At 33.8% G+C, this 15805-nt stretch overlaps 3 protein-coding genes across 5 annotated transcripts; 2 read left to right on the top strand and 1 right to left on the bottom strand.

Moving 5' to 3' along the window:
* Window positions 1-1908: 1908 nt before the first annotated feature.
* Window positions 1909-2328, top strand: LOC128033869 (uncharacterized mitochondrial protein AtMg00820-like). The gene has a single exon (XM_052622356.1). The coding sequence runs from the start codon at window positions 1909-1911 to the stop codon at window positions 2326-2328; it is 420 nt and encodes a 139-aa protein (XP_052478316.1).
* Window positions 2329-2400: 72 nt separating this feature from the next.
* LOC105775173 (uncharacterized) lies at window positions 2401-3452 on the top strand. The gene is made up of 4 exons (XM_012597702.1): window positions 2401-2498; window positions 2643-2883; window positions 3009-3139; window positions 3272-3452. The coding sequence occupies exons 1-4, from the start codon at window positions 2401-2403 to the stop codon at window positions 3450-3452; spliced, it is 651 nt and encodes a 216-aa protein (XP_012453156.1).
* A 2158-nt stretch (window positions 3453-5610) lies between these two features.
* On the bottom strand, window positions 5611-11820 carry LOC105777818 (putative disease resistance protein RGA3). Of its 3 annotated transcripts, XR_008190220.1 has the most exons (5): window positions 11290-11820; window positions 8033-10821; window positions 7216-7281; window positions 6572-6757; window positions 5611-6044 (listed from the first exon to the last, which is right to left on the bottom strand). XR_008190220.1 is itself a non-coding variant. In XM_012601301.2 (4 exons), the coding sequence occupies exons 1-3, from the start codon at window positions 11461-11463 to the stop codon at window positions 7233-7235; spliced, it is 3012 nt and encodes a 1003-aa protein (XP_012456755.1). In that variant the 5' UTR covers window positions 11464-11820; the 3' UTR covers window positions 6338-6757; window positions 7216-7232. The 3 variants fall into 3 exon arrangements, 2 of the variants coding, with proteins under 2 accessions (XP_012456755.1, XP_012456756.1); XM_012601301.2 differs by lacking the exon at window positions 5611-6044 and having other exon boundaries at window positions 6338-6757; XM_012601302.2 differs by lacking the exon at window positions 5611-6044 and having other exon boundaries at window positions 6338-6753.
* Window positions 11821-15805: the final 3985 nt, after the last annotated feature.

Raw genomic sequence — 15805 nt, 5'->3', positions numbered from 1 at the left:
TGACTTGAGCAACAAGGCTCGATACTTGCAGAAGAAACAAAACATAATTCAAAACAGAAATTGAAAGTAAAAACAAAGGAAATGGAGAAGTATTAGATGATGAAACTTGAATTGATTTCATTAAAAATAAACAATGGCATAAGCCAATACAAATACCAGACATGAGCTGGTCAGCACAAGTGAAATCCATACCTAAAACATTATCTAACTCCACTAATTACATTGTAACTTACAAAACCTTACTTACAAAATCTTATCATCACCTAAAACATCAAGTACAATTTGTTTTGTTATCAACCAAGCTACAAAACATTAGTTCAAAATCAACAAAATCAAATAGTAGCTCGATTTGCTACTAGAGCTTCACTTGCTCGGGCTGTTCCTGGTCCAACAGAGACAGCATGCTGGCCAACTTCAACACTTATCATAACCTTACTTGAATAATATTTGTTCTAAAGGCACATATCTCTGTTATTAGAACGTGATATAATTCTTCTATTCTTTTTTGGTTTGTTCCTTTAACCCTATTGAAGCTGTGTAGATCGTTTCCTCCCGAGTGCAATGGATGTCACTACTCACTACCCTAGGCCATGAGACTCCATGATCACCCCGTCCAGGTAAAGTATGTTTAAACGTAGTGATATGCTCTCTCTTTATATGCCCCACCCTTATGTTTTGTTTGTCATAATTTATTGCGTTGTTATACCAATTAAAAATGCCACATCATCATTTTCATTAAGGATTTAACAAAGATCGACTAAAGCAAAACCAGTTAAAAACGTTAGTGATGAAATTAAAATTTTTTGCAATTTGGTGACCAAAACAAAAACACATTAAAAATTAAGTAACAATAATTAATAGTGTAATTTATTTTAATATTTATTTAATGTAATTTATTTGACGAGCTTGACTTTATGGGATTACAACACGATGAGGTAGACTTTATTTTCTAATGCTTATTGCTTATTGTTGAACTTTGGCCTGCAATGCAACAGCAGAGAAGCATTGAAGCTCAACCAGTACAGCAGCAACATTTTGTTCATATGTAACTAGCTTTAGTTCTTTTGTAATTTGTATTTAAAGTTAGTAAGATTAGTTGCTGATTTGAATGATGTTCAAATGTGATGTAATAGCTGATAAGTCAGCTTTATTTTGTGTGTAATTTAAGCTATGGTAGTCAAGCAATTAGTGGGAGCAGTTATGCATTAGGAAACTGTCATGTAACATATATGTTTTTATCTTAATGAAAGTTAATATGAAATCAGTTTTCAGGTTTCAATTTTGTTCAATTCTCTTTGCATCAGTTACTTTGCTTCTTTTCTCCTTTGTTTTTCTGTCAAAACCCAAACATTTACGAATAAAATAAATGTACAATGTTAAATTTATTCAGTATTTTAAAAACCTTAATTCTACTAGTTGACATCTAATCTTAATAGATTTGTTTCAGTTTATATAATTTTAATTTGTAAACCAATTAGCATGAAATGGTCACAAGGATGCCTGATGGACTTCTCCATTTTTTTTTTTCTGTGAGCTTCTTGAAAAATATGCTTTTAAACATACTTGACGAATGCTGCATGAAAATTATGTCATATTCATTATTAAATCCTAGGTATGCTATTATTTTCCTAACTTAAAATTTGGTAGGGGTTGTGCGAACACAAATCAGTTTATTCAAAATTTTCATATTCATTATTATATTTGCCTTTGACCCGACCCTTTCATGCTGGTATCAACTAGCATGGAATGGTCACAAGGTTGTCTCTCTCTCACACTTTTTTTACTTCTGCGAGCTTTTCAAGCTATTTATCCATAGGGAACAAAGAATTATATCCTACAATTTGTTACCAATTACTTTTCACTTGGAATTGGGACAAACCAGAACCAGAACAAAACAGTGGATGTCAGATGGTTATAACTGATGAATCTGAAATGTATGAACAAGATGAGATCGATGTTGATGATTTTTCAGTAAGAGGGATTCAACCTATCAGCAAAATTTATGAAAGGGCTGATATGGCAATTCTTAAACCCATCAATTATGAAGAAGTTGCATTAATAGAAGGCTGGAAGGAAGCAATGCAAGCTGAGCTGAAAATGATTCATAAAAACCAAACTTGGGAGTTTGTTGATAAGTCATCACACAAGAGAGTTATTGGCGTCAACTGTAACAGAACCAAGCTCAATGCTGATGGCTCACTCAACAAGTTGAAGGCAAGGTTGGTAATGAAAGGGTTTAGTCAGCAATATGAGATTGATTACATGGAGACCTTTGCATCAATAGCGAGATTGGATACAACCATACTACTTCTAGCTTTGGCGGCATAGATGTGATGGAAAATTCATTAGTTGGATGTTAAATCAACTTTTTTAAATGGTTACTTGCAAGAAGAGATTTATATGGAACAGCCACCTGGTTTCACAGTTAGAGGAAATGAAGAGAAGGTTTACAGGCTTAGGAAAGCCTTATACAGGCTAAAACAAGCTCCAAGGGCCTAGTATGCAAGGATAGTTGAGTACCTACAGAACTTGAAATTTCAGAAAAGCCTAAGTGAACCAACTCTATATCTGAAGATAGTTGAAAAGGTCACAACATTGATCGTTTCTTTATATATTGATGACTTGTTGGTAATTGGGAACAGTGATAACTCGGTGAAGAAGTTTAAGCTGCAGATGGAGAAAGTATTTGAGATGTCAAATCTTGAAAAAAAGAGATATTTTCTTGGGATGGAGATGCTACAAGTCCAGGAAGGGATATTTATCAATCAGCAGAGTTTTGCCTTGAAGATTTTGAAGAGGTTTTGCATGAAGAGATGCAAGACTGCTAATAGAGTGCTAAGATACATCAAAGGATCCGCCAACATTGGCGAATGGTTTGAAAAGGTAGAAGCATTGAGCTAGTTGGCTACATCGACAGTGGTTGGGCAGAATTGGTGGATGATATGAAAAGTACCTTTAGCTCTCTCTTTTCACTTGGATTTGACGTATTTTCATGGAGCTCCAAAAAGGAACAGATTGTTGCTCAATCGTCAGTTGAGGCGGAGTATGTAGCTGCAGCAGCAACAATAAATCAAGTTATTTGGCTGAGAAAACTTCTTGGCGACTTGAATATTGTTCAGACTGAAGCAACAAATATTTTGTGAGACAATGAATCCGCCATTGCAATTGCGAAGAATCTCTTTTTTCATGGAAGAACAAAACACTTCAAAATAAAGTATCACTTTGTGAGAGAAGTTGAATAGAGTAAGGAAGTGACTTTGATTTATTACAGCTCTGAAGATCAGTTAGCAGATATTCTAAGTAAGCCTCTGGGAAGGGCAAGGTTCGAAAGGCTCAGAAAGGAAATTGGTGTTCGCAGCAGGATGGCCAAGGAGGAGTGTTGCGAGATGGCCAACCATGCAACAACTCACACAAATGGCAAACAGTCCAAATGTGAATTACTTGGTGGATAATCATCTGATGAATTGTCTCACGGACTGTAGTTATGAGGACCATTATGTGATCATGCGAACTATCATGTGGACAGCCATGATTGCAGACGGGTCATACACAGCAACCCTGGTGGACTAACCAAGTGAGAACAAAGCTGCAATCTGTATGGCGTGATTGAAGACTTGCGGAGTGTATTCGCAAAATGTGTCTGCGAATTGATCCTCAGTTAAAATGAAAATGTTTTGGTGCACGCTACCAATGATAAGTACGTGTTTGTTTTCGGTAAAACTAATCTTAGTTGGTAGATATTTTTATGTGTTTAGGTAATGACTGACATGTTTGGTTAATTTACTTGTGTATAAGAAATATATTTCAAGTTTCAGGATTATAATAGTGGGGTTTGTTGAGTTCTCTGGCTAAGAAACTCTTATATATTGTAAAGCTTGAAGGAAATGAAAATGAGAGCAGATTTGTTATACTGCTAATTCTCTGTTTGCTTTCTTTCTTTGTTATAAACGCCAACAAAATCAAAAGAAAAGAATTCCTTAAAGTTGACACCACCATTATTTTAAGGCAAGAAAAGAGAAGCTTATTAAGTTTGATTTAGAGATGAAATTCAAGTGTGTGTGTGTGTGTACGTATATATGTATAGATATAGGTGAGAGAGATTAAAGAGATCGGTAAAGTTGATGCAGTTTGCAGCATTCAAATAAAACTGCCACCATCAGCTTAGCTTTCAATTCGGCTAATGCCATTAATTGGTAAGAAGAGTCAGATTATTATTCATCATCTAACTTAATGCTTCCACTTCTTAACTTTGCTTCATCTTCTCATTATTTTGTTTCTTTCTTCGTTTCAATCGGAACCTGACCCTTCCTACCAGTTAGTAGTCAACAGCAAATTTAATGTCGTCGCCTTCTTGCTTTAAGCCGAATGGGTAATTGAGATTTGAGAAACCCAGTAAGAGGCCGTTTCATCCCTAATATGTTCTTGAGACTTTAAAAGTATGTTTTATAGGTGCCACCAAGGGGGATAAATAGTATATAACTCATTGATTCTTACAAACATAGGGTGAATGCTGATGGAGAAGAACAAGTCTGGTGCTTGTGTTTAGGCTTCAACCTCTTTTTCTGATAAAAAAAATTGCTCTCTGGACTTTAACTATTGTTTTGTCGTTAAAGGAAGGGGAAGGAAACGAGATTTAATGTTAACGACAAACAATTATTTAGGATAGAAATTTTGAATATGCCTGCCAAAATACGAGTGGAGGGACACCTAAAGGTGGGTATATATAACGGGCCTAGGATTTTTGTTGAGAATCCTTATGCATTAATTAGTTCAAATAATTAATATTTTTATTTATTTGAATTAAAGTTTTGATCACTTAACTATAAATACTTAAAATATTAGTATTGCAGGATGACTCCCCTCCCAATTCATCCTAAGTCCCTCTATCTCCCCGTGGACCTCCATTAATCTTAAGCATTCGGCACCACCCCTCTCCTCCTTTTCTCTCTCCCTGTTGACCTCCATTAATCTTAAAGCCTTCAACTAGATCAAACGTTGGACTAAAGTTAGTGCGTGATCATTCTTGAGCTAGAGAAATTAATTGAAGGAGGCTTTTATTTTGACCGAAAGCTTTGGTGAAAAGAAAGAAAAAATCTCATGTTCTTTTTCTTACCTTTTACGATTGAGAAATTCAAAAGTTAGTCATTCAGAGTTTACAATTCAACAAATTAGGAGTTTTAATATGTATTGTTGTGAAGTTGACATTTTTAAATTTTCCTTCGCTAACTGGATGCTTAAGGAGTATCAGAATTGCTATGTATATAATAGTGAAGCAAGAAAGATACTATTAGATGATCTGTTGAATAACAAAGATGCAATAGCTGGTGGTACTGAGATTTGTAATTAGGGAAATTGGGAGCTTGCCAGAAGGAATTATTTGGCTTTAGGCTTTGGTCTGATGGTTACAATGAGTAGAAAAATGAATCACTTAATCTAGAAGAAAGAATTTTTCTCTCGCCCTTTGAGTATCTCAAAAATTCTAGCCTTTTATTGTTTTCTTTCCTTTCCTTTTAAAGTACTTTCTCACTTGTTCCGGTTAAAAACAGTGCTTCCAGGTATCTGGACACTCTTAATGTACGATGAAATTCTCCAAACAACTTCATTGAATTCTTGAAAATTGGAACGCATCTTTCCTTTCCTCTCATATCTATTGGACTACTATCCTTCTAAAGTTTATAATTCTTTAATTTTTTGCTTCAAAAACTTTCACCTCATGCTCTGCTACGTCTTCATCTATATTTTATTAATACCAATAAATAACCTATTCAGTTTTAGATTAAATTGCTCACTGGCTTCCTTGAGTCAAGTGACGTTTTTGATAGAAAATTACATTGCTTTATAGCAAAATGCGGGTTTAGCATTTCCTTTCATCAGATCCTGGTGTTTGTCTACATGTGAATATGGGATACTTATTATGAGATTTTCTGATACTCCGCTATATATATACCTGGGGAAGAGATTGTTGCTACCCAACGCCTCTGTAATCCAGTTGAAAATCTTAAAGCTCTATTCATCCTTGATGAGATCAAAGCTTGCAAACAAAGCTGTGATAACATGAAAGAGCGCATGGATAAAAAATATCATCATCAGAAAAAATTAGGTTGAAGTTTCACTTCTAAAAAAGGTTACGAGTACATAGCTTAAAAAAGAAGAGCGCGCAAGGAAAAGGTGTTTGTGTTGTTGAGAGGAAGGTGGGTTTTTTGTTTGCTTACTCTATGAAATTTGGTTACTGTATATGACCCAAGGGAAAATCATGACTTCTTTTTCCCTTCTCACGTTTCGTGTCAAAAGTATATATGGGTTTTGTTAATTGGATAAAAATAGAAATGAGAAACTATTTGAATAATTAGTGCTGCAACTGATTAAATATAAAAATTTGGAATATACAAGTTGAAAATGACGCCAACAGGATTGGATGAACAGGAATACATACGAATACATAATATTGTCATGTGTAAGCGTAATCTCCACCTTTAAAGCTTCTTCATTCCTAGTCCTCTAAAATTAAATGACCAATTAAATGTAACTTGAAGAAAGGAAATAGGTGATCAGTAAGAAATATTTTACATACAAGGCTGAATGACCAATTCCAAGAAGGATGAGCGATCACGCCTTCGTTCAATAACCCTTTGTACAACGAACTTGTCGACCTCTACTAAGAAAAAAACGTGAGATACAAAGAGGCACAACATGCTCCAGTCACCTTCCTTCTTGCCAGTGGCATCCCATGTAACTTGCCTTAAAACACAGTTCCTGTCTTCACAGCATCAATATGGCAAATAGTTAGAGAACATCAATTCGGAACTAATATGCCTAAACTTTAAACTACTAATCACTTGGTTCCATTTATCATTAACATTTAAGATATCATTATTATCAAATCTATGTTCCATGCAATACCTAAGCGTTTACAAATGAAATTTCATCATCACATGCTTGGAAATCAAAAGTATAAACCTTGATGTTACATGGAACTTCAAATGCTACTAATTAGAAGTTAGCGAGAAAACATTCTGATAATTTTACAAATGTGCCCTCAAAACAAAACAAACGTTCTAAAAGTTTCCTATCGTTACTAGATTTTCTTGCTATAAATTAACATCAAGTTGATTGCTAAGAAGGTAAAAGAAAGGGTTAAACAAAGATCATGTACTCCAAAAATTTTATTATCGTTTGACAACAAATGACATAAAGATAACTAGAGTTCATACGTACCTCTCCTGTAATACACGTCAATTCTGACTGAACGCTTTGAGAAAATTTTTCGAACTTAACGAAGAGCTGTAAAACATAACAAGTAGCGGAGATAATTAGTTAAGGTAAAGGCATAAGGGCATTGATGTAATACAGCTTCTCTTTTCTTTTTGTGCTGACAAAAACAATAAAATTCACAAGTTCATTTTGCTAAAAGTCAAATGTTAAAATATTAGGTTTTAATTATGCCCTCAATCCATGTACTCTGACTTTTGAAATTTGATCCTTCTACTTTAATGGTTCGAAGAAGTTTTTTACTTGCCTGATTTAAAAATTGAAGTTCAATTGATAACACAGGCTCCTGTTAAATTTAAACCCGTGTTATCATTTAAACTTTGATTTTTAATTCAGAATTTCGAATATTAAATGTCACATATTCAAATCTAATGTATATTCATTAATAGTATTATCAACTGGACTTTAATTTTTAAATTAAACCTAGAATTAAAAATACAACTTTCAAAAGTTCAAGCAGCACATAGACTGAGGGCATTATTAAACCTAAAATATAATAGCGAAAAAATCATCTCTAAAATAGAAGAAAAAGGAGTAAGAATGGAGTTCAAATGTTATTAAAAGATCAAAAGGGTACCATCTTTAGCACAATGTAACACATCAGAAAGATAAATCCTTATCACATGCCATATATGGAGTAACGGTTTCAGATATTGGAAAACTTTTAGACAATCCAACAACAAATTTCAGCAAATATATATTTGAATGTATTGTAATTTGGACAGACAATAATAATATTGTTATTAATGAAATATAAGAACACCTGTGTAGTGGTTGAAATTGCAATACCCCGAACTCCTCAACAGAAGAGCAGTTTACTTGTATGCGTACACTGTCGATCATGATGCTTGGGATGTGAGAAATCTTTAGCCAGTCCTCCCCGGTCTCCTTTCTGCAACGTTCTGAAAGAATTGGACTCTGACTGATGTTCAATTGCTTTAGACTTGTATTATGAAGAACGTAGCAGGGCAGTGCCTTTAACTTTGGGCAGGAATTAATAGTTAGGGAACAAAGCCGAGGCATGATGCTAATATGTTCTTCTCTGCTTGTTAATGGCATCCAATCCTCCCACTCTTCCAAATCAAAAAATTCAAATTCAAGATGTTTTAGACTAGGGAAGGCAATAACAGATGATAAAGGTGATTCCAAAGATGATGAAGGTGCTAATATCTCTTCTCTTTCTACACCCAGAAACTCAACTGACACTTTTTCCACTCTGCTCATTCCCCCTATATAGAGTGATTCAAGGGATGGCAATTTCCCCAAGGGAGGCAAAGACTTCAAGTGCAAGCAATAACCCAATGAAACATGGCTCAACTTGGTCAAGCCCATCATCCAGTTGGCAGAGATGGTGGGGCTACTGTACCACCATATCTCTAGCTCTTCCAAGTAAGGAGGTGGTCGTAGAGCTTCAAGGAGTCTTCCATCATCTCTCTGCCACCTATTTGACATTAACCCCTTCGAAATAGTAAAATCTAGTATCAAAGTCCGAAGGCCTTTCTTGTTTTCAAGCTCTGCTTTCTTAGCTTCAGTCACATCACACACAGCTCCCAGTCCACTTATCTTAAGAAGTCCTCGAAGATGAATTAAGTTTTGAAGATCTCCAAGACTAGATGTATCGCTATTACCCATTACAACAAACAAACTTAGTGTCTGAAGGTTCGTTAATCTTCCAATTCCTTTTGGTATTGCCATCAGGCTCAAGTTTGTTTGATCATTCTCAAGATGCCTCAAGTTGATTATTTTTCCAATTCCACACGGTAATTCTTTAAGACTATCACACCATTTGAGGTTTAAGGTCTGTAAATTACATAACCCACACAGTGATTCAGGTAATTCTTTCAATTTTTTATTGTTCTTCAAGTTAAGATATCTCAAGTGAACCAATTTTCCTATCTCATCAGGAAGTTCTTCAATTGAATTTCTGAATAAACCGTTACTCAAATTTAAAGTCCTTAGGCAAGTCAATTGATCAAACAACCTGGGCAAATATAGTCTTAGTGATGAGGTATCATGATAGCTTGAGTCAATAAGGAGGCTACGCAACTTTCTGAAACGGAAAATATTAGGTTCTGTTGGTGCAGCTTCTTTACGAATCAGTGTTCCATAGCGAGCACTTTCACATGACAAGTCTGCTTTTAACTCTTCAGAATCATGGTTTACTAGCATCACACATTCGGTTTTCATTAAAACTAGAAGAAAATCATGAATTATATCATGCATTTTGTATTTCATAATACCGCTGTCTAGTTCATCCCCTCTAAAATCCTGAAAAAATGAACGCATATGTAGCTCATCAAAATATTCCTCACCAACAATCTCCATCTCTTCACACCGCACTCCCTTCAAGTAATCTTGCGCCATCCACAGCTTGATCAATTCATCTTTTCTTAAGATCATACCTTTCGGAAAGACAGCACAATATGAAATGCACTGCTTAAAAGCCAAAGGCAGCTCATAATAACTCAAAAATAAGGGAGGGAAAAGATCTTGTTCAGCCTCTTCAATGTCCCACATTTCACTATCCAATACATTCTGCCATTGTTCTCTGGTTCTCTTGAACCGCAAGAGACCACCTAGAATCTTCGCAGCAAGGGGCAAGCCCTGGCACTTTTCAGCAATTTTCCAACCAATATCATCTAAATTTTCACATTCCTCTCTTGTCCTCCCATAGTATGCTCTACGGCTAAGTAATGACCAACATTCCTCTAGAGACAAAGTATTTAATAGAAATAAGTTTGAAGATGTTGTTCCCATTATTATAGCAACTTTTTCGTTCCGAGTGGTTATCAAAATTCTACTCCCAGGAGAGCAATGCTTGAGGGAGGTTCTCAATTGCTCCCATCTTGTTGCATCTTCACTCCACACGTCATCCAACACAAGAAGTACTTTCTTCCCTGAAACATGGCTACGAATTTCCTGCAAGATGTTATCCTTTCCAACTAAATTCAAACTTTCGCCTTTAAATGCTTCAAGGATCTCTTTGGCAATCCTTATCTCATCAAAAGGGTCTGAGACACATATCCATATTCTCTTATCAAAATGACATTCAACATCACTGTGATTGTAAACCAGTTGAGCAAGTGTCGTTTTCCCAATTCCCCCCATCCCCATGATAGATATGACAGGGAGCTTCAACCCTCCTCCACTACTATTCTCCCCCACCAACACATTCACTAGAATCTCTGTCTCTTGACACCTTCCATAAACTTCTTCATCATCTATGAAAGAGGCAGTTATTAGCCTTCGGGGTTCTTCAACTACCTTCTCTAACCCGAACTTATACCTATCTTTTTCAGTAGCTATACTATCAAGTTGTTCATTTACTCCGTTTAGCTTGGATGCAATTTTATAGTATAGAATAGTTTGAAAGGTAAAAGAAGAGATAGAATTGCGCATCTTCTTCAGCAAGGGGAAATTTCTGGCTTCTTTTTGTTCTTTCTCAATCTGTGATTTCAGTTTCTCAGAATTCCACTCGTCCAACACATCATCAACATCATAGGCTACATCTTTCAGTTTCTTCAACCAATTTCTCACATTCGCATCCTTTACCTATTGAAAGGTAAGATAAGATTTACTTTAAGATAATCAGATGGGCAACATAAATTTCATTTAATATCTTGAATTCCAACAATTTCAGTAAGGAATCGAACACCACTATTCAACCCGCTTAATCGAATACCACTATTCAACCCGCTTAAGTCCACTATGATCTCAAATCTAACACTGATCGTTTTCCAGAATTAAAATTTCAAACCCTAAACACGGGATTTCAAATTCAATAATCCATTTTATTTTCCGCTTACACTGATATTTCGAGGAAGGTGCCCGAATTAGATTTTAAAATCAAACTTTATTCTTCTCCATGTTAGATATAAATACTATGTACGAGAGGAAAGGATACTAGGGCCCCATGACTGAAACAGTCAACTCAGAAAGCCATATATAATAATCCACAAGACAAAAATAACCCACAAACTAATACTTCAAAAAAAAAAAAAGAATAGCGACAACATGTACCTGTTTTGATTCTGCATCTTGGAGTACTGATTGAATATCCTGAAAATGAGCAATCACTTTTCCAATTTCCTCTTCGAGAGCTAAGGCCAACTCAAAGTTGTGTTTTATCTCTCCAGGTATCATTAAGAAGGAACTCAACTTCTCCAAAACGGCTGAAACGATTGATTTCGCCATTGCTTTTTTTTTTTTATTCAGACTGAGTTCCTTTTTTTCTTTCCAAGTACCAACCAGGGACCAAAGCAAACTAGAAAAGAAAAAATAAAATAAAAACTGTGTGCTCTTGCTCGTGGTTCGTGAAGGTATGAATTGGGGGGCTTGCCTTTGTTTTTTGTTACTTTGGGTTTTCTTTTCTTTGAACAATTACTTCTGGTTTTGTACGCGAAGTTCCATAAATAACTTACGAGGCTTCAACAGGAAGGCAAAAACCATCATAATTTAAGGCGGTGCCGTGCTTTCGATGCCATCGAGGAAGTTGAACAAAGAAGAAAATAAGCATGATCGACTTAAATAAGGAAAACATCAAAAAAGCGTTTTTGGCCTTTTACTTACTCTAGCTAGAAGTTTATTTAATCGTTTTTCTCCATTACTTATTCTAGAAGTTCACATTAGTGCATGGGCTAGAGGTGCTCCTGGCCCGACGGTCTACTCAAAATATAAGAAAGTTTGAGTAAAAATATAGACTCAAAATATAGGTTTAGGTAAAAAATAAGGCCCGTTTTTGGGTCTCGGGCACCACTTTTTTGGCCCGAGCCTGAATATATAATAAATATTTATTTTTTTAATTTTAAAATATTTTTAAAATACTTTTTTTTTATTTTTTTATTTTTTTATTTTTAAAATAAATTTTTGGTGTTTATTAAAAAATGGGCCTAGCTCGGGCTTAGAAATTTTTTCCGGGCCGAGCCTGAACAAAATTTCAGGCCCATATTTCGAGATGGGCCGAGCCCGGGCCTAGGATGCAGGCCGAAAATTTTTTCGGGTCTGGCCCTGCCCATGAGCACCTCTAGCATGGGCTGGGTCGAGTTCAATTGAAAATTTAAGTCCATTTGTCAGGTTTGGACCTGGCTCGGCCCGAAAAATGAGCCTAAAATTTTGTCAATGTCTGACCCAGATAAAAATGTAAAAACTCGGGCCCGACTTGGCCCGCCTATATTATTTTTTATATAATTTTAAAATAGGGTAAACTACAAAAATAGTCACTTTTGTTTGCCTCAGGTTACATTTTAGTTACTTATGTTTGAAATGTTACGTTTTAGTCACTTATGTTATTATTTTGTTACGAAGTGATCACTCTTCCGTTACGTTCCGTTATCTCCCTAATGGTAATCCTACGTGGCAGTCCAACTAGATTTTAAGTGCCAATTTGGATTTCCTAATGGGATGAGAATAGATTTTTAGTTAAATAAATTTAATTAATTAAAAATTTTAAACCCTAAATCTTAGTTAAAAAACCGTTCATCTCCCCTTTTTTTAGTTTTTTTTTTCAGTTAACTAAGAAAGCTACTATCATCAGAATTTTTTATTCACCTACAAAAACAAAAGAGGATTCAATGGAGGGTCCAGGTATGTCTTCTTCACCGACAAATTAATGTTCTAAGACTTAAAATCAAGTGGTTGTCGATAAAGTTATGTAATAAGATGAACTGCAATGATTGTAGCATGTGAAAACCAAGCCAAAACCTGAAGAAGCAAAGGGTTGCCATTACACCATCTGGAGACTTTCCGAAGAAAGTCTAGAGGCAATGGAAAAGATCACCATGAGCATCAAGGTGAGTCCATAAACTCGTTTTCGGCCTAATTTATCACCAAGCCAACCAAAGAAAAGTTGTCCAGCTAAAGTTCTGCAAAAGGCCACACCATTAACAGCAGCTACAATACGAGGAGGCAAAGTTCCAGGCTTTTCAGAAAGTGCATCGAAGTAGTAAATACGACCGAGCAATTTTGTGATAAAAGAGATGCTAAAAAGGTCATAAGCATCAGTGAAGAAACCCATTCCAGCAATCACAATTGCAGTGAAATGGTACCATTGTGTCTTTCCTGCATCCAACGCATTAAGAACTCCAAGCTGGTTTGCCATTTCTGTCTTTTTTTACCTGAAACCAGATCAAATAGGAAATTAACAAAACATAGGAATTTTGAGTTTTCTCTGAATAAACAATCCCATGTCAAATAAAAATGGAAAAAGCCCCAAGTTGAACAAAAGCTAGTTCAGCCATTAAAACAAACTATTTTGGCTTTTCATTCTAGGATGTTAACTGGAACATCATTTTTTCACATGCTGCAGTCATTGCAGTTCATCTTATTACATAAATTTGTCGACAACCACTTGATTTTAAGTCTTAGAACATAAATTTGTCAGTGAAAAAGACATACCTGGACCCTCCATTGAATCCTCTTTTGTTTTTGTAGGTAAATGAAAAATTCTGATGATAATAGCTTTCTTAGTCAACTAAAAAAAGGGGAGATAAACGATTTTTTAACTAAGATTTAGGGTTTAAAATTTTTAATTAATTAAATTTATTTAATTAAAAAATATATTCTCATCCCATTAGGAAATCCAAGTTAGCACTTAAAATCTAGTTAGACTGCCACGTAGGATTACCGTTAGGGAGATAACGGAACTTAACGGAAGAATGATCACTTCGTAACAAAATAATAACATAAGTGACTAAAACGTAACATTTCAAACATAAATGACTAAAATGTAACCTGAGGTAAACAAAAGTGACTATTTTTGTAGTTTACCCTTTTAAAATATATATAATACATCAAAAATATTTAAAATATCAATATATATATATATATATATATATATATAACCCAAACCATGGACAGGTCTACCCATAGCCCCTCCCCAACCCTTAAATAAGAGGATAATGCGCTTCAGTACACTCAAACCCTAATCCTCCTATACTGGCAACAATGCCCATGCTAATCGAGCTAAGACTCAATCGACTTACATATTACTAATATGTTTGGATAAACATTATAATTGGTAAATCTCACTAAATTTGATGTAATTAAAGCATTCAATTACACTTTTCAGTTTTAAAGCGAGAGTGTGAATTAGTAATTACACAAGTAATTACATCCAAATCAAATTTAAAAATATATTTTATATAAGTTAAAAAATTATATTATAGGTTTATTTTAAAAAAATTATATTATAGTTATGAACACATAAGAGCCTTTGGGATGGTTATAGTAAAAAAATCTTATATTATAAATCCTAAAAGATATTATAAAATAAATTATGTATTTTATAATGTTATAGAAAAAATTATATTATTTAAATCCTAAAATATTTTATTATAAAAATATTTTACATGTTGTAATTTATTTATTTATATAAAGTTATAGCCAAATCTGGACCTAATTTATTTATATGTCCATGTTAATATACTTATTCATAAAAAACATTATAATTTTTTTATCATAACTTATTTATAAAAGTAATTTTCTAAATTTATGACAAAAATTATATTATTTATAATAAGTGTTATGAGACATTTTTTATAAAGTTTATATATTATAAATTTTATAACTTTTACTTAATTTACGTGTTATAAAAATAGATATAACCTAGTATAAGTCTTTCTCCAAATTAAGTTTATATAAGTTTTATAATTGAAACTATGAACTATTTGGATTGTGAACATAAATATTATAAGGTCGATGTTAATTATGTAAATAGAGCAAGTTTTATCGCACCATATCATGGGGTATGATATCATTTGAGAGAATTGTGCCTAACATAAGCATTATAAGCATCATAAACAACTCGCGAACTTTTTAATTTGAGACATTCAAGTTTTCTAAGAGAGAATCAAGATTGATTTTCAAACAATATTATCTCTAAAGTTTGAGCTTAAACTTTTTCTTTAAAGTATAATGTGTTTTATAAATAAACACTCAACACTTGTTGGTATAGCCATTCTTTGTTTATTCAATATATACTCTCATGTTTTCAATCTTATCCGTATGAAGGCTGCGATAGGTTAGGATAATGTTGTGCTACGGAACCTAAAAAGACTAGTTGCTTGTGATTGGAAAATTGAGCTCAAGCATGTGTTTCGTGAAGGGAATTGATTAGCGAATCGAATGACAGTCATGATTTTTAACCTTGAACCGAGTATTTGTATTTTTCCATAGCCACCAAATACAATTCTTCAAATTCTACGTGAAAATTTAGATATTTTTGTAATGCCTAAAATAATAGCAGTTTAATATTTTTTTTAAAGAGTACAAGGATTTATGACATATTTTAATATATTTTTAAATAATTATAGGTTAAAAATTATCAAAATATTTTTATAAAAATTTTATGGTTTATTCTTAAATATAATTTAAATTTATATAAAAATTTAGTAATAATACAAATAAAATATCAATTATTTAATTTAAAATTGAAAATCTCATTCTATATTTATTCCTTAAAAATCTATATATTTATATTATTAATAAAACTCTTAGGGCTAGTTTAGCAATACTTTTGAAAAGTGTTGTGAAAAGTGCT

This window comes from Gossypium raimondii, chromosome 10 (assembly GCF_025698545.1).
Source record: "Gossypium raimondii isolate GPD5lz chromosome 10, ASM2569854v1, whole genome shotgun sequence".
Taxonomy (NCBI): Eukaryota; Viridiplantae; Streptophyta; class Magnoliopsida; order Malvales; family Malvaceae; genus Gossypium; species Gossypium raimondii.
Note: the sequence above shows the minus strand (reverse complement) of the source record. Positions and strands in the feature narration are given on the sequence as shown.